At 43.9% G+C, this 26,837-nt stretch overlaps 1 protein-coding gene across 1 annotated transcript in view; it reads right to left on the bottom strand.

The window, feature by feature from the left end:
* LOC144494648 (A disintegrin and metalloproteinase with thrombospondin motifs 3-like) overlaps positions 1-26,837 on the bottom strand; it is a 500,070-nt gene that overhangs the window by 2,532 nt on the left and 470,701 nt on the right. Inside the window, exons 20-23 of the mRNA XM_078213852.1 lie at positions 14,971-15,136; positions 11,091-11,223; positions 9,503-9,710; positions 5,690-5,807 (exon numbers count right to left, since the gene is read on the bottom strand). Coding sequence (XP_078069978.1) covers positions 5,690-5,807; positions 9,503-9,710; positions 11,091-11,223; positions 14,971-15,136 — 625 coding nt within the window. The remainder of the gene's footprint in view (positions 1-5,689; positions 5,808-9,502; positions 9,711-11,090; positions 11,224-14,970; positions 15,137-26,837) is intronic.

Here is a 26,837-nt window from a genome sequence, read left to right as displayed (position 1 = left end):
GTTTATTTGGTAGCAAAAGCCACACAAGCTTTCGAGGCTCTAAGCCCCTTCTTCAGGTGAGTGGGAATTCTGTTCACAAACAGAATTTATAAATTTATAAATTCTGTTTGTGAACAGAATTCCCACTCACCTGAAGAAGGGGCTTAGAGCCTCGAAAGCTTGTGTGGCTTTTGCTACCAAATAAACCTGTTGGACTTTAACCTGGTGTTGTTAAACTTCTTACTGTGTTTACCCCAGTCCAACGCCGGCATCTCCACATCATTTTCTGCAGTACAGAGGGAGACCATTCTGGACTATTGTATGTGTTGTCTCTTTGTGTTGCCTTTGTTTATGGATTTAATTTATGGAGAAAGGGACAATGTTTTATTAAACTACCAATCACATGAATGTTAGCATTACTGTAATGATCAAAGTCAAATCTCCATTTTACTGTATGTATTGTAATGAAAGAGTGAAGTGGTAAAAAGGCCAGTGGGTCAATAGGTGCTCACACTGCACCTTCTTCCCATATTGCCACTGCGGTCAATCAAGGGTTATTAATGTAGTTATTATCTAAAACATCACTGACACTATAAAGCATTTAAATTGCCTTGGAACTAGTACGTTCATCTACTGTCATCGGTAACTGCAAGAAACTGGCACAACAGGCAGCAGCAGCGTGAGACCAGACAGTGTGTGGCCTTAACAAGTAAAATGCGCAGATCCTGGAGAGATGCAGTAATAGCAGAGTTGTTGTGATGGGAGACTTTAATTTCCCAAACATAGATTGGAATATCCCGAGGGTAAGGGGATTGGATGGGGAAGAGTTCATTAGGTGTGTTGAGGAGGGTTTCCTGACACAGCATGTGGACAAGCCTACAAGAGGAGAGGCTGTACTTGATCTGATACTGACCAATGAACCTGGACGGGTGTCAGATCTCTCAGTGGGAGAGCATCTTGGGGATAGCGATCATAACTCTATCTCCTTTATGCTTGCATTGGAAAAAGAGAGGATCAGGCAAGCTAGGAAAACATTTATATGGAGTAAGGGGAAATATGAAGACATAAGGCAGCAAATTAGAGGAGTAAATTGGAAGGAGGTATTCTCGGGGAAATCTACTGAAGAGAGGTGGCAGTTTTTCAACGAATGTCTGTCTAGAGTTCTACAGGACAACGTTTCGAGCAGACAGGGAGGTGTTGGTAGGTCAAAGGAACTGTGGTGCATGAAAGCTGTGCGGGACCTAGTCGAGAAGAAAAGGAAAGCATACAAAAGGTTCAGAGAGCTTGGCGAAGATAGGGATCTAGATGAGTATATGGCTTGTAGGAAGGGACTAAAGAAGGAAATTAGGAGAGCCAGAAGGGGTCACGAGAAGGCCTTGGCAGGTAGGATTAAGGAAAACCCTAAGACGTTCTATAAATATGTGAAGAGTAAAAGGATGAGACGTGAAGGAATAGGACCTATAAAAGGTGAAGGCGGGAAAATCAGTACGGAACCAGTAGAAATGGCAGAGGTGCTTAATGAGTATTTTGCCTCAGTTTTCACAGAGGAGAAGGACCTGGGTGGATGTACTGCGGGCTTGCGGTGGACTGAAAAAATTGAGTATGTGGACTTTAACAAAGAGGTTGTGCTGGAATCTTTGAATGGCACCAAGATAGATAAGTCGCTGGATCCGGATGGGATGTACCCCAGGTTACTGTGGGAGGCAAGGGAAGAGATTGCAGAACCTCTGGCGATGATCTTTGCATCGTCGATGGAGACGGGAGAGGTGCCAGAGGATTGGAGGATTGCGGATGTGGTTCCTATTTTCAAGAAGGGGAATAGGGATAGCCCAGGAAATTACCGCTTGGTGAGTCTAACCTCAGTGGTTGGTAAGCTGATGGAGAGGATCCTGAGGGACAAGATTTATGAGCATTTAGGGAGGTTTAGTATGCTCAAGAATACTCAGCATGGCTTTGGCAAAGGCAGATCGTGCCTTACGAGCCTGGTGGAGTTCTTCGAAAATGTGACTGAACACATTGACGAAGGGAAAGCGGTAGATGTGGTTTATATGGATTTTAGCAAGGCGTTCGATAAGGTCCCCCATGCAAGGCTTCTAGAAAAAGCAAGAGGGCATGGGATCCAAGGGGCTGCTGCCCGGTGGATCCAGAACTGGCTTGCCCAAAGGAGGCAGAGAGTGGGTAGAGATGGGTCTTTTTCTAAATGGAGGTCGGTCACCAGTGGTGTGCCCCAGGGATCTGTTCTGGGACTCTTGCTGTTTGTCATTTTCATAAATGACCTGGATGAGGAAATGGAGGGGTGGGTTGGTAAGTTTGCCGATGACACGAAGGTTGGTGGGGTTGTGGATAGTCTGGAGGGATGTCAGAAGTTACAGAGGGGCATAGATAGGATGCAAGACTGGGCGGAGAAGTGGCAGATAGACTTCAACCCAGATAAATGCGTAGTGGTCCATTTTGGCAGGTCAATTGGGATGAAGGAGTACAATATAAAGGGAAAGACTCTTAGTATTGTAGAGGATCAGAAGGACCTTGGGGTCCGGGTTCATAGGACTCTAAATTCGGCCCCGCAGGTGGAGGAGGTGGTTAAGAAAGCGTATGGTGTGCTGGCCTTTATCAATCAAGGGATTGAGTTTAGGAGTCCGGGGATAATGATGCAGCTATATAAGACCCTCGTCAGACCCCACTTGGAGTACTGTGCTCAGTTCTGGTCGCCTCATTACAGGAAGGATGTGGAAAAGATTGAAAGGGTGCAGAGGAGCTATACAAGGATGTTGCCTGGATTGCGTGGCATGCCTTATGAGGATAGGCTGAGCTCGGTCTTTTCTCCTTGGAGAGACGTAGGATGAGAGGAGACCTAATAGACATATATAAGATGTTGAGAGGCATAGATCGGGTGGACTCTCAGAGGCTTTTTCCCAGGGTGGAAATGGCTGCTATGAGAGGACACAGGTTTAAGGTGCTGGGGGGTAGGTACAGGGGAAATGTTAGGGGGACGTTTTTCACACAGAGGGTGGTGGGCGAGTGGAATCGGCTGCCGTCAGTGGTGGTGGAGGCAAACTCAATAGGATCTTTTAAGAGACCTCCTGGATGAGTACATGGGACTTAATAGGATGGAGGGTTATAGGTAGGCCTAGAAGGTAGGGATATGTTCGGCACAACTTGTGGGGCCAAAGGGCCTGTTTTGTGCTGTAGGTTTTCAATGTTTCTATGTTCTATTGGGAAAATACTGTAAATACTCTAATGCATGCATAGGAGCTATCAACTCATGTTTGGTAACATAGTGGTTATGTCACTGAACTAATAATCTAGATGTCTGGACTAATAATTCAGAGACATGAGGCCAAATCCCAACATAGCAACTTGGAAATTGAAATTCAGTTCATGAATTAACTTTTCCTACACTTTGTTCCATGTAAAGGATGATGGTGACTATTTTGAAAAAGAGTCCTGGCTAATATTTACCTCACATCCAGCGTCACTAAACCAGATTATCTGGTCATTATCATCACTTAATTGTTTTTGAGACCTTGCTGTGTGCAAATTGCTGTCAATTTTCCTGGACAGAACAATTGATACATTTCAGAAGTACTTCATTGGCTGTAAAGTTTTGTTTGAGTTTAAGAGTTTAAGAGCCGTGGGGTTATGCTGCAACTGTACAGGACCTTGGTGAGACCACATTTGGAATATTGTGTGCAGTTCTGGTCACCTCACTATAAGAAGGATGTGGAAGCATTGGAGAGAGTGCAGAGGAGATTTACCAGGATGCTGCCTGGTTTGGAGGGTAGGTCTTATGAGGAAAGGTTGAGGGAGCTGGGGCTTTTCTCTTTAGAGCGGAGGAGGAAGAGAGGTGACTTAATAGAGGTTTATAAGATGATAAGGGGGATAGATAGAGTGGACGTTCAAAGACTATTTCCTCAGGTGTATGTAACTGTTACTAGGGGGCATAACTATAAGGTTCATGGTGGGAGATATAGGAGGGATGTCCGAGGTAGGTTCTTTACTCAGAGAGTGGTTGGGGTGTGGAATGGACTGCCTGCTGTGATAGTGGAGTCAGACACTTTAGGAAATTTCAAGCAGTTATTGGATAGGCACATGGAGCACACCAGAATGATAGGGAGTGGGATAGCTTGATCTTGGTTTCGGACAAAGCTCGGCACAACATCGAGGGCCTGTACTGTGCTGTACTGTTCTATGTTCTATAAAGCACTTCCAAGCTGCCCTAGGCTCCTGCCACATAGCCAATTCACAGTTCCTGACTACTTTCTCCCTTGCCTCACAGCACCTGACTTTGCATCAGTGTGAAAGACACTGCTCCCTCCAGGGAGGGGCCCACAAGGCTGACAGCTCAGTGCTTTTCCCCCACCACTGCAATCGGCTGCTGGAAGCCCCGCTACCGCAGGGTATTAAGTAAAACCTGGCGGGAACTGTGAAGTACAGAAAATATTCTACAATTGTCTGTCCTGATTAATGAGGATACAGGCACTCCATGAGCTACCCTGACAACAGGAATCACAGGTGCCTCATTGCCTGTCCTGATACCAGGATTTCAAGGCTCTTCATTGCTGTTCTAATGGAAGGGGTCATAAGCCCCTCATTGATTTTCTGGTACAGACCCTTCAAAAGGATGGCACAGTGGTTAGTACTCCTACCATATATTAAGCTGATCTTTCTACACCCTAGCTATGACTGTAACACTATATTTTGCACCCTCTCCTTTCCTTCTCCCCTATGTACTCTATAAACAATATGTTTTGTCTGTATAGCACAAGAAACAATACTTTTCACTGTATCTCGATACATGTGACAATAATAAATCAAATCAAATCAAATCCTGCCTCACAGTGCCATGGACCCAGGTTTGATTCCAGCCTTGGGCGACTATGTGGAGTTTGCACGTTCACCCTGTGTCTGCATGGGTTTTTTCTGAATGCTCCAATTTCCACCCACAGTCCAAAGATATGCAGGTTAAGTGGATTGGCCATGCTAAATTGTCCCTTAGAGTCCCAAGATGTGTAGGTTAGGGGGATTAGCGGAATAAATACGTGGGCTTACGGGGATAGGGTCTGGGTAAGATCCTCTGAAGGAGAGTTGGCACAGACTCAATGGGCCGAATGGCCTCCTACTGCACTGTAGGGATTCTATGAAAATCTGGTCTGACATCAGGAGCCACAAAGGTTGCTCATAATCTGCTATATCAATAGATTTCAAGCAAGGGACAAAGGCAGCACAACATAAACAAATTAAGTAAGGGTATTAAATAAGGGATACAAAGTGCAGACATTATTCTGTAATTGTCTTCTTTGATAATGTAAGTTACACAAATGCAGCTAATTTTTAATAGGCTGGTACATTTTTTCAGAGCCAAAGCTGATAGGTGTTTCAGTTTAGTTCACTAAGCAATGGGGCACATAAAAGCTGATGAGGGTACATATAGGATTGCTAATTTTGATTGGATTTATTCCTGCAGATTTCAACACATCAGTTACAACAATCCATTCCACTTCAGCCATTTTTCCTTATTTCCAATAACATTATAATTAATAAGCAAAGATATTCAAACAAAATGATAAAATAAACATTTTTTAGCACCCCTCTGATTTTTCTCCTGGCTTGCTTGCAGCAGTGCCTAGCAGATTAATATTTAATTGTTGGAAATTTGAAAAGAATCCTGGTGGGTTTTTAACTTCAAACTTGCTGAATGTACCGTACATACCAACACAAGGAGGGCGTCTGCAGACTCTTGTAGTTTCTGGCTTCTCACCATCACACTGATCACCTGGACGACATCTGGCCTGTCTTTGTTCAATTCCTTCACCACATGTTACAGAACACTATAAAGAATGAAGGACAATCATCAATGGAAAGAACAAACAAACCAATCTACATTTATTCCGTTTCATCAATGACTGTATGGTACCGCTTCAAGCTCTCATTTGGACTTGGAAAATATTATCAATTTCCTTCCACTTTCCACCCCTCTCTCACCTTCACAAGGTCCCTTTCTGACACTTCACTTCCCTTCTTTAACCTCTCTGTCTTCATATTCGGTGATAGACTGACCACCAAATCTCATTACAAATCCATTGACTCCCACAGCTACTTCAACTACAGCTCCTCACAGCCCGGTTCCTATAAGGACTCTATCCCATTCTCCCAGTTTCTCCATCTCCATCACATCTGTTCTGACGATGTCACATTTGGAAATCTGCTTTTGTCCTTAACTGAGGTTGCCCCTTACCTGTGGTTAATAAGGCATTCAAACAGTTTCGACCCATTTCCTGTACGTCTGCCCTAACCTCTTCCCCTCCCTCCTGGCCCATGATTGGATCCCCCTTGTCCTCATGTTCCACCTCGCTAGTCTCCACATTAAAAGGATCATCCTCTACCATTTCCACCAGCTCCAGCTTGATGCTACCACGAAACACATCTTCCCCTCACTGCTCCCCCCACTCCCCCGTAAGCATTCTACAGGGCTGCTCCCTCCGTGATACCCTGGTCCATTCTCCACATCATACGCAACTCCCCATCCCTTTCCCACGGAACCTTCCCTTCAAATCGCAAAAAGTGCGACACCTGCCCTTTACCTCTCCCTTCCTCTCCATTCAAGACCCCAAACACTCCTTTCAGGTTAAGTAGCATTTCACTTGCACTTCCTTCAATTTGGTGTACTGTATTCGCTGCTCCCAATGCGGTCTCCTCGACACTGGGGAGACTAAATTCAGACTGGGTGAGCGCTTTGAAGAACACTTTTGCTCAGTCCACAAGCATGATCCCAACCTTCCTGTTGCTTGCTACTTTAACTCAGCACCTTGGTCTTATGCTCACATGTCCATCTTTGGTCTGTCAGTGAAGCCCGGTGCTACCTGGAGGAGCAGCATCTGATTTTGCAGTTGGACACATTGCAACCCTTGGGACTCAACTTTGAGGAGTTCGGCAATTTTAGATTGTGACTTTCTCTTCCATTTTAAAATCCCCCTTTTCTTTTAATATCGCATACATGTATTGCCTCAATGTAAACCCCCCCCACCTCACACCAGGCCATCTATCTTTTGTTCTTATAGTTGGTGCTTCTTGTTGAAGTTTCTTCAATTCAGTTCTCCCTCTCTACAGTTCTGATGAAGAGTCTATGGACTTGAAACATTGCACAGGATTTTCCAGCCGCGCTCGCCCGAGGTCAATGGAGCTTTGCATGGTCCGTGTCCCGCCCACTATGATTCCATTGGTGGGCAGGACAGGAAGATTTGACCCATTAACTCTATTTCTCTCCTACTAGATATTGGCAGACTTGCTGAGTTTTTCCAGTGCCCTCTATTCTTGTTTCAGATTCTAGTATCTGCAGTGTTTTGCTTATTCATGCATTTTTTAGTGTCTTTTATAGTGATGAATATGTACTCACTAACGTGCACCCCAGTATTATATAGTGACCTGCACTTAATAGTATTTAATCCCAGTGTTGTACAATAACTGACCTTTACATACCAGCACTGTACCCCACCATGGTACAATAACAGATCTGCATCCAACAATATCATATCCCACTGTTGTATAATAACAGATCTTTACAAATCAGTACTGTACCAGATTGCTGTACAATAACAGATATGTATCCAATAGTACCGTACCCCACTGCTGTAACAGGAATTGTACCCATAGCAAACCTGCTATCTACCAATGGCAAACCTGTATCCATCAGTACTGTACACCACTACAGTGCAATAACAGACCTGTACATAACAGCAATGTACCCCTTGTTATGATGATGTAGAAAAAAGACCATGGAATTATACACAGAAATATTGGACTTCAAAAAGACCTGAGTTTTATATTTTATAATGGATACAAGTCCTGAGGATGATCAAGAATATGCAATAAGCCACTGACAGGAATGTCTGCAGGGTTACAAAAACAGAAACCGCTGGAAAATCTCAGCAGGTCTGACAGCATCTGTGGGGAGAGAGTAGGCCCAACTTTTCGAGTCTAGATGACCCTTTGTCAGAGCTCTGTTGGAGCTTGCATTCCTTAACAGAGAAACTGGGGACCAGTACAGCTTTGAGATAATGAGTCGGTGCTGCTGGAGAGAGATATGGAGAGTCTGCATAGGGCGGCGCACGGCACCGAGCGTGAATCTCAGGGTGTGGCGAGAACAGCAGTCCGAGGAGCGTTGTGTGTCCTAGAGGTACCTGTAATCCTGGATGGATTTGAAAGATGAGAGATGGAACTTCATTTGGAATCCACATGGGGTGAGTTGGAGATGAAGAAGTTGCTAAGGAAGGAAATATGAAAGCTAGTTTGGGTAAACACTTGTCAAACACCAGGGGGGAAATGGAAAGCAGTGACGATGCAAAGGGTGAAAGAGACAAACGGAAATTCTGTCGGAGAGAAGGCATTCCTAGAAGAGAACTGGCAGTGAGTTAAACACGAAGATAAAGCAACATACTGCAGATGCTGAAATCTAAAACAAAAACAGAAAATGCTGAGACCTGACCAAGGGTCATCTGGACTCGAAACGTTGGCTCTATTCTCCCCCCATAGATGCCGTCAGACCTGCTGAAATTTTCTAGCATTTTCTGTTTTTGTTTCAGATTGCAGCATCTGCAGTATTCTGCTTTTACCTTATTGTCTGTCTCTAAGTGGCAATGGAACCCCTCCGTGTGTTTCCAGACAAAGCACTTATAAGTACTTATTACCAAGATGAGACTAGTGTATTTAGGTCCTCTTGAAATAAATATAGGAGGGATTTAAAAGCCCACGTGTGTGTGTGTGTGTGTTTGTGTGTTGAGGAAAAGCAGCAGGTTATACTGAGACAGTTGTACCTTCCTGCCCCATCATACTGTGACAGGTATGTGCTCACCAGACCTGTACCCTTGCTTGTTACCCTTTGGGGCATATTGGGGATATCATAGAAAACCTACAGTGCAGAAGGAGGCCATTCGGCCCATCGAGTCTGCACCGACCACAATCCCACCCAGGCCCTACCCCCACATATTTACCTGCTAATCCCTCTAACCTACATATCCCAGGACTCTAAGGGGCAATTTTTAACCTGGCCAATCAACCTAACCCGCACATCTTTGGACTGTGGGAGGAAACCGGAGCACCCGGAGGAAACCCACGCAGACACGAGGAGAATGTGCAAACTCCACACAGACAGTGACCCGAGCCGGGAATCGAACCCGGGACCCTGGAGCTGTGAAGCAGCAGTGCTAACCACTGTGCTACCGTGCCGCCCCACTGTGCTACCGTGCCGCCCTATATGAATAGTATTCTATCTTTTATTCCTGTTGTAATGGGAAAGCATCACACTCTCTTTTTCAAAGGGTGTCTGCACTGTCTGAGAACCTGCAAAACCGTAATTACTTATTTTGAACACTTGTTTACTACATGGAAGGTGTCATCATTTTAATTACTGTTCTCCCCCACCATTAGATGCAACTCCATAACAGAACCAATGCTTGAGATGCATAATAAGTCCTGTTGATTTTTAAAAAAATGTTGCCTTTGATATGAAGGCTGTCAGTTCACTGACCTCTAACCAGGGCCCTGTCTTCCATTGTGCTGGGCAAGGCTTTCGATTACAAGCTCGGCGATTCTCCAAGTGTTCTCCAGTGCAGTATTTACTGTGCACTGAACGATTCCTTCCATCAGTCAGCAGCTGCACACAGCGAACGGTGCGGATTTGGTATCCAGAATTCCCACAGGATTTTGTACAATGTTCCCATTCCTCTGCTATCCAACTGTAAAGGACAACACCAAATCAAAATAATTTACACAGATCCTTGTGACATTCTGAGCATTAACCATGTATCTTACTGAACAAACAAGGTCAGTAATAGACCACAATGATTGTTGAGGACTTTCAAACCAGCTTAGGAAGAGCTAATTAATTGAGGGTAATATCTGTAATTGTTTAAGAATATCTCAGAAATTTATATCAGCACAGTGACTGAATTGTAGTGAGGCTTATTTACTCTTATATCTGCTAACATAGTAGGTTGGAGATGAAGAGGTACCTACTGCCTTATATACAAAATCCACACATACAACATATTTCCATACGTGATTCACATACAGTACTTATACAGATGGTATAATATCCACACACTGTACTTCCACAGACTGTACTTAGAGACTTAGGGAACACATACAGGAATACCATTCCTACACACTGTATTCATGCTGCATGAATGTGATCCACACAACACTGTACTCACAGAGACAGTATAATATCCACACATACTGTTCACTATTCCCACACGCTATACTCACACAGACCATATATGATCCACACACTACTCTCACACACTGTATTTGCACACATTGTTCACTATCCACATATAATGTACATATTCTGTACTCTATCCATACGGCCGAATGTCTGAGTGTACGTGGAGATCAAGGGGAAAGGAAAATCAGAAGGCAACAGTGAAACTTTGGAGTTGGATTTTTGTTAAGGCGTCCGAGTGGAAGTGATGTTTAGGAGAGAATTCCAAGGAGCAGTCTTTGAGAGTGGAGATTGGAAGCCCTCGTGAAAAACAAAATTTCAATGAAACCAGTTGTTTTACATTGTGATAAGTGTCTGCAGGGATGGTTGTTGAGAAATCCATGGAATCTGGTTTGGTGGCATCTGTCACTCATTTTGAGGGTTGTGTCCAATCACAGTTTGTCTATTAGTTTACTTGTTATGCAAACTTACACTGAATATTAGAGTAGAAGATAGATATTTAAAAGTATGTTATCCTTACAAATTTGGATGTATCTGTAAAGTTGTTGTTGAGGTGAAGGAATAGTGTGACTTGAATAATTTACTGGAGTCTCTATTGAAATCTTTCCTATCTTTTGTCTGGTGTAATATAGTTCATTTTTCTGTTTAATAAATGTTTTATTTCTTGTGTTAAAAGTTCATCAGCAGACCCCTGTGAATCTTTCCAGTAACTACCCACCGTGGTTTCAAAAAAAGACAGGTTTCACTCTGGCATCTGATTTGACCAGTGTTAACATAAGCTGAGATCGTAACACCGCCATTCAGAAAAAAATGGCAGTGATTATTATTGTAGAGAGTGGATTTTCAAGTATGGAGGTGAATGGAGTAGATATCAGCAACAATTGGTACTTACACAGGCAACGTACATTCATGCAGGTTGCACATCCTGCGGATGGGCTTTGGCTTTTTGTCTGCATCACAGTAGCTACGATGAACCATTTTATTGTCAGTCTTCCTACGGCATCCATACTTTGTGTATTGTAAACCTAGTAACAAAAGTTTAGCGCCCTTTATGAACAAGCACAAACTGTACATATTGTATATACACAAAACTGTACAAAGTAACTTGCTGCATCTAGAGAAGGGGCAAAACTTGACCTCCTCTTGGGAAATAAGGAAGGGCAGGTGACAGAAGTGTTAGTGAGGGATCACTTTGGGACAAGTGACCATAATTCTATTAGTTTTAAGATAGCTATGGAGAATGATAGGTTTGTCCCAAAAGTTAATATTCTAAATTGGGGCAAATTGATGGTATCAGGCAGGAACTTTCAAAAATTAATTGGGGGAGTCTGTGGGAAGGCAAAGGGATGTCTGGTAAGGGGCATGCTTTCAAAAGTGTGTTAACCAGGGTTCAGGGTAAACACATTCCTCTTAGAGTGAAGAGCAAGGCTGGCAGAAGTCGGGAACACTGGATGACTCGATATTGAGGCCCTGGTCAAGAAGAAGAAAGAGGCACATGACGTGCATAGGCAGCTGGGATCAAGTGAATCTCTTGAAGAGCTCTGGGGGTGTAGGAGTAGAGTTAAGAGAGAAATCAGGAGGGCAAAAAGGGGACACAAAATTGTTTTGGCAGATAAGGCAAAGGAGAATCCAAAGAGCTTCTACAAATACATAAAGGGCAAAAGAGTAACAAGGGAGAGAGTAGGGCCTCTTAAGGATCAACAAGGTCATCTATGTGCGGATCCACAAGAGATGGGTGAGATCCTAAATGAATATTTCTCATCAGTATTTACTGTTGAGAAAAGCATGGATGTTAGGGAACTTGGGGAAATAAATAGTGATGTCTTGAGGAGTGTATATATTACAGAGAAGGAGGTGCTGGAAGTCTTAAAGTGCATCAAGGTAGATAAATCTGCGGCACCTGATAAGGTATATCCCAGGGCATTGTGAGAGGCTAGGGAGGAAATTGCGGGTCCCCTAGCTGAGATATTTGAATCATCGATAGTCACGGGTGAGGTGCCTGAAGATTGGAGAGTGGCAAATGTTGTGCCTTTGTTTAAAAAGGGCTGCAGGGAAAAGCCTGGGAACTACAGGCCAGTGAGCCTCACATGTGTGGTGGGTGATTGTTGAAAGGTATTTTGAGAGACAGGATCTACAGGCATTTAGAGATGCAAGGACTGATTAGGGACAGTCAGCATGGCTTTGTGAGTGGAAAATCATGTCTCACAAATTTGATTGAGTTTTTTGAAGGAGGTAACCAAGAAGGTGGATGAGGGCAGTGCAGTTGATGTTGTCTACATGGACTTTAGCAAGGCCTTTGACAAGGTATCGCATGGTAGGTTGTTGCATAAATTTAAATCTCACGCGATCCAGGGTGAGGTATCTAAATGGATACAAAAAGAGGGTGGTTGTAGAGAGTTGTTTTTCAAATTTGGAGGCCTGTGAACCAGCGGTGTGCCTCAGGGATCAGTGCTGGGCCCACTGTTATTTGTCATTTATATTAATGATTTGGATGAGAATATAGGGGGCATGGTTAGTAAGTTTGCAGATGACACCAAGATTGGTGGCATGGTGGACAGTGAAGAAGGTTATCTCCAATTGCAGCGGGATCTTGATCAATTGGGCCAGTGGGCTGACGAATGGCAGATGGAGTTTAATTTAGACAAATGCGAGGTAATGCATTTTGGTAGATTGAACCAGGGCAGGACTTACTCAGTTAATGGTAGGGTGTTGGGGAGAGTTACAGAACAAAGAGATCTAGGGGTACACGTTCATAGCTCCTTGAAAGTGGAGTCACAGGTGGACAGAGTGGTGAAGAAGGCATTCTGCATGCTTGGTTTCATCGGTCAGAACATTGAATACAGGAGTTGGGACGTCTTGTTGAAGTTGTACAAGACATTGGTAAGGCCACACTTGGAATACTGTGTGCAATTCTGGTCACTCTATTATAGAAAGGGTATTATTAAACTAGAAAGAGTGCAGAAAAGATTTACTAGGATGTTACCAGGACTTGATGGATTGAGTTATAAGGAGAGGCTGAATAGACTGGGACTGTTTTCCTCTGGAGCATAGGAGGCTGAGGGGTGACCTTACAGAGGTCTATAAAATAATGAGGTGCAAAGATCAGCCAGATAGTCAATATCTTTTCCCAAAGGTAGGGGAGTCTAAAACTAGAGGGCATAGTTTAAGGTGAGAGGGGAGAGACACAAAAGTGTCCAGAGGGGCACTTGTTTCACACGGAGGGTGGTGAGTGTCTGGAACAAGCTGCCAGAGGTAGTAGTAGAGGCGGGTACAATTTTATCTTTTAAAAAGCATTTAGATAGTTACATGGGTACGATGCGTATAGAGGGATATGGGCCAAATGCGGGCAATTGGGATTAGCTTCGGGGTTTTTAAAAAAGAATAAGGCGGCATGGACAAGTTGGGCCGAAGGGCCTGTTTCCATGCTGTAAACCTCTATGACTCTATCTTCCACTTCATCCAATTCCTCATCTTTTAACTTACTCATTGTCAGATACTGGGCGTCATTGGACAGGTCCAATTTATTGTCCCTATCAGTTATCCTGAGAAGGTGGTGTTGCACCATCATCTTGAACTGCTGGGCAGCAGTTTTCTGCATTGATGGGCTTCTTACACCACTTCAGCTGCAGTTGCAGTGAAACTTCTCGAAGAGCAGGGCAACTCACACAGCAACTTACCAATTATCGTGCCAAAGTGTGCATGTGCCGTCATTGGAAACTACAGCCCTAGTGACTCTTTAGCAACTGTGAGTGCTGGTGGGCTCACCATTATCTTAAAGTTCAGGTCAATGTGACAACGGTCCATTAATTTGTTTTAATGGTGTTGGATAAGGTTTAAATCCTGGTCCATACACAGAGAGACAGTCCTTTGCCATTTATTTTTCAGCACCTAGTGGCGCATAAGGCAGCTTTTCATCTGTTCTCATAGTATATAGTATTCTTTTACATGGAACAGGTCACTGGAGGCTTATAGATGAAGGGTACCATTCCACTCCAAGCATGACTGACGAGGTGTTTCTCCCGCTCTGACTTCCTGCCATTGGCATGTTGGAAAGACTTTGCAGTTGACGCCAACCTCTTGGCCACATTATGAACACACTTCCCTTGGTCATCAAGTCCGGCGGTGGGATTTAAAACTAGAACTGCTGGCTCAGGGCAAGGAAGCTTCCCACTATGCCACAAGAACTCCTTTGAAGAATGCCTTTGCCCTATTTGAAATAAGGATTGACAATCTGGGACTCCTTTCAACTGGTAATCCGAAAGATGGCACCTCTAGCATGCCCTTGGTACAATTCTGAACTGTCAGCTTGAGAATTCACAACCATCTGATTCAGAGATGGGAGTGCTTCCCATTGAGTCATGACTGACATCATGGTTAGTACTGTGTGCACTAAATGGTTAACTGGCACCACTTTATAGTTAAAAATCATCAAAGTGCAAATGCTAGAAAGATTTCGGGGCTAAAGCAGCGCAGCAGGACGGGAGACATCAGCGGAGGCCATTTTGTGGGCTTCCCTCTGGGCGCCACAGCCTCTGTGAGTCTCCCAGCTGAAGATTTCTGGGGTGGAGCTGATTACAATATGGAAGTGAGCATTTCCATGTCATTAGCGGGCCCGGGACTGAAGTCGCTGGGTCCGCTAGCGTCTCTGCCCCCCACCAGGAATGGTTCACTCCAGCAGGGTTTACAACTGCTTCCCACTAGCGGAAAGCAGGCAGCCAACTCCGCTGGAGTAAAGAGAGGCCATGTTTTACTTTAAATTCACACAGAATTACCTCCATCACATAGTTTGGAACACTGGGACCAGCTCTTCAAAGCCCATTCAAACGCATGGACATCTTCCTGAAGTACATTATTGTTGCTGATGGTTGGCAAGGAGTCCTCATGAATAATATAGTTATAAGTGAAAGTAGATTTTGTGCTATTTTTCCGAGGAATAATCTGAAAGAAACAGAAGGCTTTAAAGCACAGTACAAAGCCACATGTTATGGATCACTGAAGATTCCATATCTAAATATCTGCAGGTGTTATTTTGATCTAAATTCATCATCGTATTTAAAAATCTCCAAACCAAGCCACTGAGGAATCTTGTGTTTCCATACTTCTTTCATTATCATATCTTTTGTCTTGTATCATCACCACTTTCATCATTTAATCACCCCTGCCACTTGTCCACCCATTATGGATCTTACCCTTGTGATATTTTTCAGCACCCTCCGCCCTCCCTCCCACCACCAGCTCCCAACCTCTTCCCCTGGTCATGTACCTGCTTAGCAGTTGTCCATCTTCAACATCTTCCAGTTCTGATGAAAAGTCATGGATCTGAAACATTATCAGTTTCTCGTTCTAAAGATGCTGTCGAATCTGCTGAGTGTTTCCAGCATATTCTGTTTTATCACTGGGAAATCTACACAGGGGTTTGATTTGACTGATATATAAATGTACATTCTCTTTCTCTAGGGACAGACCCACTAAGTATGCCTGGAGAAGTTAGGCACAAGCATACAGAACCAAGACTTAGAGACCACTATGAGTGCACAGAAGGACCATTGGAATTTAAGTCACCAAATCATGCCAACCTTCACAAAGATTCACACTGTTTATCAAGCCAGGACTACCCTATCAGGCAGGGGTATGGCTTGCTGGGTCATTTGAAGCTAAGTGGGAAGAATTTGGTCTCGGTGACAAGTCTGTCCCTCCATTAATGAGCCATTGTTAGTCAATTATTTATAGTTAATCTTGTGGACTTTGACCTTCTCTGGTTCGTGTATCGATTTACTGAATGTTCCCCACCGAGCTGCAAACTTCCATCACTGAGTTTGCCATCTTGACACCACTTTCATAGAACCTTATAGCACCAAAGGAGGCCATTCAACCCAAAATCATGATTTTCATAAAATTATAGAATCCCTACAGTGCAGAAGGAGGCCATTTGGCCCATTGAGTCTGCACCGACTCTCCAACAGAGCATCTTACTCATGGAATCATATAATCCCTATAGTGTAGAAGGAGGCCATTTGGCCCATTGAGTCTGCACCGACTCTCCGACAGAGCATCTTACTCATTTAGAATCATAGAATTCCTACAGTGTAGAAAGAGGTAATTCAGCCCATCGAGTCTGCACCCACCCAGGCCCTATGCCCATAACCCCACGTATTTACCCTGCTAATCCCACTGACACTAAGGGGCAATTTAGCATGGCAAATCAACCTAACCAGCACATCTTTGGACTGTGGGAGGAAACCAGAGCATCCAGAGGAAACCCAAGCAGGCATGGGGAGAACGTGCAGACTCTGCACAGACAGTGACCCAAGCCAGGAATCAAACCTGGGTCCCTGGCGTTGTGAGGCAGCTGTGCTAACCACTGTCCCACCCCCTCAGGCCCACCACCCCACCCTATCCCCTAACCCCACACATTTATCCCACTAATCTACACGTCTACACAGGGCAAAAGAGTAACAAGAGAGAGAGTAGGGCCTCTTAAGGATCAACAAGGTCACCTATGTGCAGATCCACAAGAGATGGGTGAGATCCTAAATGAATATTTCTCATCAGTATTTACTGTTGAGAAAAGCATGGATGTTAGGGAACTTGGGGAAATAAATAGTGATGTCTTGGGGAGTGCACATATTACAGAGAAGGAGGTGCTGGAAGTCTTAAAGCGCATCAAGATGGGTAAATCCCCGGGACCTGATGAAGTATATCCCAGGACGTTGTGGGAGGCTAGGGAGGAAATTGCGAGGCCCCTCGGGAAGATATTTGAATCATCGATAGTCACGGGTGAGGTACCTGAAGATTGGAGAGTGGCAAATGTTGTGCCTTTGTTTAAAACGGGCTGCAGGGAAAAGCCTGGGAACTACAGGCCAGTGAGCCTCATATCTGTGGTGGGTAAATTGTTGGAAGGTATTTTGAGAGACAGGATCTACAGGCATTTAGAGATGCAAGGACTGATTAGGGACAGTCAGCATGGCTTTGTGAGTGGAAAATCATGTCTCACAAATTTAATTGAGTTTTTTGAAGGGGTAACCAAGAAGGTAGATGAGGGCAGTGCAGTTGATGTTGTCTACATGGACTTTAGCAAGGCCTTTGACAAGGTACCGCATGGTAGGTTGTTGCATTAAGTTAAATCTCACGGAATCCAGGGTGAGGCATCTAAATGGATACAAAATTGGCTTCTTGCCGGAAGCCAGAGGGTGGTTGTCGAGAGTTGTTTTTCAAACTGGAGGCCTGTGACCAGCGGTGTGCCTCAGGGATCAGTGCTGGGCCCACTGTTATTTGTCATTTATATTAATGATTTGGATGAGAATATAGGGGGCATGGTTAGTAAGTTTGCAGATGACACCAAGATTGGTGGCATGGTGGACAGTGAAGAAGGTTATCTCCAATTGCAGCGGGATCTTGATCAATTGGGCCAGTGGGCTGATGAATGGCAGATGGAGTTTAACTTAGACAAATGCGAGGTAATGCATTTTGGTAGATTGAACCAGGGCAGGACTTACGCAGTTAATGGTAGGGCGTTGGGGAGAGTTACAGAACAAAGAGATCTAGGGGTACATGTTCATAGCTCCTTGAAAGTGGACTCACAGGTGGACAGAGTGGTGAAGAAGGCATTCTGCATGCTTGGTTTCATCGGTCAGAACATTGAATACAGGAGTTGGGACGTCTTGTTGAAGTTGTACAAGACCTTGGTAAGGCCACACTTGGAATACTGTGTGCAATTCTGGTCACCCTATTATAGAAAGGATATTATTAAACTAGAAAGAGTGCGGAAACGATTTACTGGGATGCTACCAGGACTTGATGGATTGAGTTATAAGGAGAGGCTGAATAGACTGGGACATTTTTCTCTGGAGCGTAGGAGGCTGATGGGTGACCTTATAGAGGTCTAGAAAATAATGAGGGGCATAGACAAGGTAGATAGTCAATATCTTTTCCCAAAGGTAGGGGAGTCTAAAACTAGATGGCATAGGTTTAAGGTGAGAGATACAAAAGTGTCCAGAGGGGCAATTGTTTCACACAGAAGGTGGTGAGTGTCTGGAACAAGCTGCCAGAGGTAGTAGTAGAGGCGGGTACAATTTTATCTTTTAAAAAGCATTTAGATAGTGACATAGGTACGATGCGTATAGAGGGATATGGGCCAAATGCAGGCAATTGGGATTAGCTTAGGGGTTTTTAAAAAAAGGGCGGCATGGACAAGTTGCGCCGAAGGACGTTTTTCTGTGCTGTAAACTTCTATGACTCTATCTTGGGACACTAAGGGGTAATTTAGCATGACCAATCCACCTGAACTGCACATCTTTGGAACTCCTCTATTAAATCTCTCCTTGACCTTCTGTGCTGTCAGGCAAACAGTCCCAGGTTCTCCAGTCCTTCCATGTAATTAAATCTTTTAATCCCTGGTCCCCTTTTATTGTAATCTCCTCTATGCTCTCTCGAAGCCGCTTGCCAAGCTTCATGGTGCATAAAATAGGACACAATACTCCAGTTGGGGACTGACCAGTGTTTTGTAAAGGCTTAACATAGCTTCCCTCTGTGCCTACACCCCTTTTAAACATATTTAATTAAAGTTATATTGTAACTTCTATTCTGCTGACCACAATACATCACTTCACACTTCTCCCTGTTAAATTGTATCTGATATGCATCCTACACTGCAGGAGGAGGACATTTGGTGCATTTCATCATTCTGTTACTCTACTGCTTACTGTTTACTACATTTCTGAGTTGTGTGTTGCCTGAAGCTTTGAAATTACACTCTGTATTCCCAGGTCCAGGGCATTGACAAATATGGAAAAGGGATTCTGATACCAACACCTGTCAGAAAGCCCTGTATATTCCCCTCGAACCTAAAACAGGGCATTCTGAAATGGGAGGGCGAACAGCCAGTAGGCATGGTCCATGTTGGAACTAATGACATAGGTAGGAAGGAAAATGCTGTTCTGCAAAATGAGTTCAGGGAGTTAGCAGCTGCCATGCAGGACCTTCAGTGTTGTATTCTCAGGAATACTCCCTGTGCCACGTGGCAGTGAGGAAAAAAATAGGAAGATAGGCAGCTTAATAAGTGGCTTGAGAGTTGGTGCAGGAGGGAGGGTTTCAGATTTTTAGACCACTGGGATCTCTTTCACAGCAGATGGGACCTGTACAAAAAGGATGGGTTGCATCTTAACTGGAAGGGCACTAACATCGTAGTGGAGAGACTTGATTGTACAGTACAGGTGGATTTAAATTAATAAGGCAGGGGGGTACGATCCCTAGCAGTAGGTCAGAGAGTACAGAGACTGTGGAGAACTCAGTGCATGGGTCCAGTAAGGCTAAGAGAAATAAAACACAGGGAGAGTGTACAAAACATGACAGGACTGATGGTCTGCGGTGTGTTTGCTTTAACACAAGGAGTATGAAAGAAATGTCAGAGGTAATAGCGGATGCGTTAGTGGTTATTTATCAAAATTCGTTGGATTCTGGGGTAGTGCCAGCGGATTGGAAAACGGCTAATGTTACGCCACTGTTTAAAAAAGGAAATAGACAAAAGGCAGGTAACTACAGGCCGGTTAGCTTAACGTCTGTAGTTGGGAAAATGCTGGAATCCATCATTAAAGAAGAAATAGCAGGCCATCTGGATGAGAATGGTTTGATTAAGCAGACGCAGCATTGATTCATGAGAGGAAAGTCGTGCTTGACGAACTTGTTGGATTTTTATGAAGATGTGACTAGTGCGGTTGACGTAGGGGAACCGGTGGATGCGGTGTTTTTGGATTTCCAAAAGGCGTTTGATAAGGTGCCTCACAAAAGGTTGCTGAAGAAGATTGGGTCACACGGAGTTGGGGGTAGGGTGTTAGCGTGGATTGGGGATTGGCTATCCGACAGGAAGCAGAGAGTCGGAATAAATGGGTGCTTTTCTGGTTGGCAGATGGTAACTAGTGGCGTGCCGCAGGGATCGGTACTGGGGCCTCAACTATTTACCATTTATATAGACAATCTGGAGGAGGGGACTGAGTGTAGGGTAACAAAGTTTGCAGATGACACAAAGATAAGTGGAAAAGTGAATCGTGTGGAGGGCGTAGAAGGTCTGCAGAGAGATTTGGACAGGCTGAGTGAGTGGGCGAGGATCTGGCAGATGGAGTATAACGTTGACAAATGCGAGGTTATTCACTTTGGAGGAAATAATAGCAAATTGGATTATTATCTAAATGGAAAAAAATTGCAACATGCTACTGTGCAAAGGGACCTGGGGGTCTTTGTGCGTGAGACGCAAAAACCCAGTCTGCAGGTGCAACAGGTGATCAAGAAGGCAAATGGGATGTTGGCCTATATCGCACGGGGGATAGAATATAAAAGCAGAGATGTCTTGCTGCATCTGTACAGGGCATTGGTGAGGCCGCAGCTGGAATACTGTGTGCAGTATTGGTCCCCTTATTTGCGGAAGGATATATTGGGCTTGGAGGGAGTGCAGAGAAGGTTCACCAGGTTGCTACCGGAGATGAGGGGTGTTGATCATGAGGAGAGACTGAGCAGATTGGGTTTGTACTTGTTGGAATTTAGAAGGCTGAGGGGGGATCTTATAGAGACCTATAAGATAATGAAGAGACTGGATAGGGTAGAGGTGGAGAGATTCTTTCCACTTAGAAAGGAAGTTAGAACTAGAGGGCACAGCCTCAAAATAAAGGGGGGTCAGTTTAGGACAGAGTTGAGGAGGAACTTCTTCTCTCAGAGGGTGGTGAATCTCTGGAATTCTCTGCCCACTGAAGTGGTGGAGGCTACCTCGTTGAATATGTTTAAATCACGGATAGATGGATTCCTGATCGGTAAGGGAATTAGGGGTTATGGGGATCAGGCGGGTAAGTGGAACTGATTCACTTCAGATCAGCCATGATCTTATTGAATGGCGGGGCAGGCTCGAGAGGTTAGATGGCTTACTCCTGCTCCTATTTCTTATGTTCTTATGTTCTTATGACAGATAAGGCAGATGAACTTAAAGCTTGAATTACTACATGGAATTATGATGTTGTAGCAATTATGGAGACTTGGATGAAAGGTGGGCAGGACTGACAGTTTAGCATGTCAAGATTTAAATGCTTCAGGCGAGATAGACAGGGTGACAAAAGAGGTCGGGGTGTTGCTTTACTGATTAGGGAGAATGTCACAGCCATACAGAGGGAGGACACCTTGGTGGGACCATGCAGTGAGGCCATTTGGGTAGAACTCAGGAACAGGAGCAAAGCAATCACACTGTTGGGGTTGTACTGCAGACCTCCCAACAGTCAGCGTGAAGTGGAGGAACTGATGTGTCAGCAGATTATGGGAAGCTGTAAAAACAACAGGGTTGTTGTGATGGGTGATTTTAACTTTCCCAATATAGACTGGGATTCCTTTAGTGCCAGGGCTTGGACGGGGCAGAGTTTGTTCATTGTCCAAGAGTGGGTCTTGAGGCAATATGTAGATAGTCCAACTCAAGAAGGGGTTATCTTAGGCCTGGTTCTGGGAAACAAGCCCAGAAAGGTGATTGATGTCTGTGGGGGGCCATTTTGGGAACGGTGAATACAATTCTATAAGTTTCAAGATACTTGTAGAAAAGGAAAGAAGTAGTGAAAGTATTACACTGGGGAAAGGCGAATTAAGACAGTATTAGACAGGAGCGAGGGAATGTAGACGGGGGGGCGGCTGTTTGAGGGCAAATCCACAGCCGATATGTGGGAGTCTTTTAAAAGTCAGCTGTTAATAATTCTGAAAATGAAGGACAAAGATGGCAAGATTCGGGAAGCCTGGATGACAAGAGAGATGGTGAGCTTAGTGAAAAAGAAGAAGGAGACATAAATAAATTTCAGGAAATTGAAAACCTATAAATCTCTTGAGAAAAACAAAGATAGCAGGAAAGGGCTTAAGCAGGGACCTAGGAGGGCTACAAGGGGCCACAAAATGTCCTTGGCAGACAGGATTAAGGAGAATCCCAAGGCTTTTTATGCATATATAAGGAGGAAGAGGGTAGCTAAGGAAAGGGTGGGTCCACTCAAGGACAGTGGAGGGAATTTGTTTGTGGAGCCAGGTGAGGTGGGGGAGTCCTTAACGAGTACATTGCATCAGTATTCACAAAGAAGAAAGATGTGGTGGATGGTGAGTGTAGAAAGGAGGATGTTGGCATTCTAAGACATGTTGAGATAAAAAGGGAGGGGCTATTGGTGGTTTTGGAAAACATTAAGGTGGACAAGTCCCCAGGGCCAGATAGGGTCTATCCCAGAGTACTGAGAGAGGCGAGGGAAGAAATTGCTGAGGCCTTGGCCAAACTCTTTGTATGCTCTTTAGCCACAGGTGAGGTACCAGAGGATTGGAGAGTAGCTAACATTGTTCCTCTGTTTAAGAAGGGCAGAAGAGACAATCCAGGAAATTACAGGCCTGTGAGCTTTACATCAGTGGTGAGGAAATTATTGGAGAAGATTCTTAGGGACAGGATATACTCACATCTGGAACAGAATAGGCTTATTAGTGATAGGCAGCAAGGGAGGTGAGGTCATGTCTCACAAACTTGATTGAGTTCTTTGAGGAAGTGACAAGAAAAATTGACCAGGGCAGGGCAATAGATGTTGTATATATGGATTCAGTAAAGCCTTCGATAAGGTTCCTCATGGGAGGCTGATGCCATATGGGAAGTTATATGGGATCTGAGGTGAGATGGTAAGATGAATACAAAACTGACTTGGGCATAGAAGGCAGAGAGTAGCAGTGGAAGGGTACTTTTCTAACTGGTCGGTCTGTGTCAAGCGGTGTTCCACAAGGATCAGTACTAGGGCCTCTGTTGTTTGTAATATAGATAAATGATTTGGAGAAAAATGTAGGTGGTCTGATTAGTAAATTTGCAGTTGATACAAAAATTGGGAAAGTAGCGGATAGTGAGGAGGATTGTCAGAGGATATAGCAGAATATAAATCTGCTGGAGACCTAGGCCGAAAGATGGCAGATGGAATTTAACCCGGATAAATGTGAGGTGATGCGATTTGGAAGGTCTACTGCAGAAGGAAAGTCTACAATAAATGGTAGAGCCCTTAGAAATATTAGCATACAGGAGGATGTAGGCGTGCAGATCCACAGTTCCCTGAAGATAACAACTCAGATGGACAAGGTAGTCAAGAAGGCATATGGCATACTGGCCTTCATGGGTCGGGATGTTGAGTATAGGAATTGGAAAATCATGTTGCAGCTGTATAAGACTTTGATTAGGCCGCATTTGGAGTATTGTGTACAATTCTGGTCGCCACACTACCGGAAGGATGTTATGCATTGGAAAGGATCCAGAAGAGATTTATCAGGATGTTGCCTGGTTTGGAAGATATGGACCATGAAGAAAGGTTGAACAAACTTGGATTGCTTTCATTGGAGCGTCGAAGGATTAAGGGGGGGTGGGGGAGGGGCTGATGGAGGTTTACAAGATTATGACAGGCTTGGATAGAATGGATAGTCAAGTGTACTGTTCTTTGTTTTTTCAAACATTCACACCTACTCTCTGTTTTTTGTCTCTGAGCCCGTTTTGCATATGTGCTGCCACTGTCCCTTTAATCTGTAGACTTTTTTGCTAATATATCTATTATGTGGTACTTTATAAAGTGTCTATTGAAAGTCCAGATTCACAACATTATCTTTATCAACTCACTCTCTCTCTTACTTTATCAAAGGGCTCAATCAAGCTATGTCAAAAATAATTTTAATAATTCAATGCTAACTGTCACTTATTAATTCACATTGATCTCGAGAAGAGCCTTGCATAATTACCATTAGTTAATAGTTACAATGGTGTTATTAAACAACTGAAAAATACAGGTAGGTATTTGTTGTAGAGAGCTCCATAGCATTCATAAATTTTGTGACTCACTACCACCTTCTCAAGGACAATTAAGGATGGGAACCAAATGTTGGCCTTGCAAGTAGTGCTCATATCTCCTGAACAAGCAAAAATAAATTTTCATTCATGGGCGCATAGAATATCCCATTGAACAGTGGTTCTAACAGATGCATAGCTACAGAAATGCTACAGGAGACAGAGTTTCAGATACCTGGGGCATTGAGACAAGTTCTGGGACAGTCCTTGTGGAACAATTAACGAGTAATTGAGAGAGAGTTTAAACTAAATTGATAGGAGGAGGGCACTAGGATGAAGCATTACAGATGAGGTACAAGTTTCACAGAGAAGTGACAGAGACAAACAGCATTAATATAAAGAGTAGTTCAGAAATATGAGGATCAGACAGGGTGATATGTGAGGCAGACAAAGATGGGTGTAGAATGCATGCGTGTAAATGGACAATGTGGTAAATATGGCTGGTGAGCAGTTAACCATACATCATTATGATATAGTGGCAGTAATGGATATCCACCTCCAACAAGGAGAAGAATGGGTATTCAATATTCCTGACTGAAAAGTTTTCAGGAATAATAGGCGGTAAAACAAGGTTGAGGGGTGGAAAGTGTACTGCAATGATATTGTTGCACGATTAGAATGAGATAATATAAATGCAGGTTCAAGGTCAGAGTTAGATTAAAATTGAGGAAAAAGGTAGCAACTTTACACTTCTTCTTGAGTTCTCTGCCCCAAGAAAGGTGCAACCCACAGCACCACAATCTTCACCACAGGTAGGGCAAGGAGGCAGTTCCTGAATCCTTCCCAGCCAAAACAGAGATCAAACCCTGTGCTATTGGTACTAATCTGATACACAATGGCTGTCCAGCCAACTGATCCAACTAGCCCCCAAGGAATCCGAGTTGCTGTAGCAATATGTACTTTTCTATATATGCTAATCTGAGCCATAAATAGTGGTGGTAAAGACGCCTATTTCTTTCCATCACTTGGCTGATTAGGAATCTCTCCCTGTGAGATTCTATAGCTCCTGTGATTGACATGTGTTGGAAGAATTTATTTACAAGTTGATACTCAACCTGTTTGGCCACATCTTTCTTGGCCATTAAGTCTTGGGCCAGGATTTTTATGCCCCACCGTGGCAGATGCGGCGAGCCAGCCAAAAGTTCATTGACCTTGGTGGCACTAGTAAATCCTGCTAGCAGGTGGAACCGGAAGATTCCACTGTTGGAGTGGGGTTTGAACCAAGAGGCACTAGCAAGAATTGTCAATCAAATAACAGCTCTCACTCCCCTTTAAGCTGTGCACATATTGCCTGCTGAGTTGAGTACATCAGTCATTCTTGGAATTCTGCCAAAGATTCATAATGAAGCAATCTGGAAAAATAGATGTCTCCTTCTGTTGACACAGTTGCTAGATGTCCAGCCCCGCAATTGAGCTGGCAAATGCAAGAGTATTGCCTGAGGGCTCTGTGCCTGACTCAACTTGGTGAAAATCTGGGCCAAAATGTGAAAATACTCAACTGGAGAAGAGTAAATTTCCATAAGCTGCAAGTGAATCTGGCCCAGTTGGATTGGAATCAAAGATTGGCATGTAAAGAACTAAATGAGAAATGGGAGGCCTTCAAAGATGAGATAATAGACAAGACATATTCCAAAGGAAGAGCATCCAAAACTAGAGCTCCCTAGGTGACCAAAGAAACAGAGATTACAATACAACAGAAAAATAATTCTTATGATAAATATTAGATTGTTGGTTCAGTAGGAAATAAGATATATCAGAGATCCCTGAAAAGGGAAATAAAAAGGGCAAAGAACAAGTGTGAGAATACATTAGAGGATAACATAGACGGGAACCCAAAGTCTTTATCAACAATATACATACTAAAGGAACAATCAAAATAAGGTTGGGTTGATTAGGGGCTGAAAGGACAGTTATTTGTGGAGGAAGAGGACATGACTGAAGAATTAAATGAGTACTTTGTATCTATCTTCATTAAGGAAGAGGTTTCTCCCAAAACCAAACTGAAGGAGGAGTTAGAAGATACATTTTACAGATAAAAGATAATAGAAAAATAGATTTGGTCTGACCAAAACTCTATACAACTGAAGGATTTTTTTTCCAGATGGTGTTTCAGTGTCCTTAAAATAAAAGGCCAACATAAGAACATAAGAACATAAGAAATAGGAGCAGGAGTAGGCCATCTAGCCCCTCGAGCCTGCCCCGCCATTCAATAAGATCATGGCTGATCTGACGTGGATCAGTACCACTTACCCGCCTGATCCCCATAACCCTTAATTCCCTTACCGATCAGGAATCCATCCATCCGCGCTTTAAACATATTCAGCAAGGTAGCCTCCACCACCTCAGTGGGCAGAGAATTCCAGAGATTCACCACCCTCTGGGAGAAGAAGTTCCTCCTCAACTCTGTCTTAAACCGACCCCCCTTTATTTTGAGGCTGTGTCCTCTAGTTTTAACTTCCTTACTAAGTGGAAAGAATCTCTCCGCCTCCACCCTATCCAGCCCCCGCATTATCTTATAAGTCTCCATAAGATCCCCCCTCATCCTTCTAAACTCCAACGAGTACAAACCCAATCTCCTCAGCCTCTCCTCATAATCCAAACCCCTCATCTCCGGTATCAACCTGGTGAACCTTCTCTGCACTCCCTCCAATGCCAATATATCCTTCCTCATATAAGGGGACCAATACTGCACACAGTATTCCAGCTGCGGCCTCACCAATGCCCTGTACAGGTGCATCAAGACATCCCTGCTTTTATATTCTATCCCCTTCGCAATAT

Source organism: Mustelus asterias, chromosome 6 (assembly GCF_964213995.1).
Source record: "Mustelus asterias chromosome 6, sMusAst1.hap1.1, whole genome shotgun sequence".
NCBI classification, from domain to species: Eukaryota; Metazoa; Chordata; class Chondrichthyes; order Carcharhiniformes; family Triakidae; genus Mustelus; species Mustelus asterias.
Note: the sequence above shows the minus strand (reverse complement) of the source record. Positions and strands in the feature narration are given on the sequence as shown.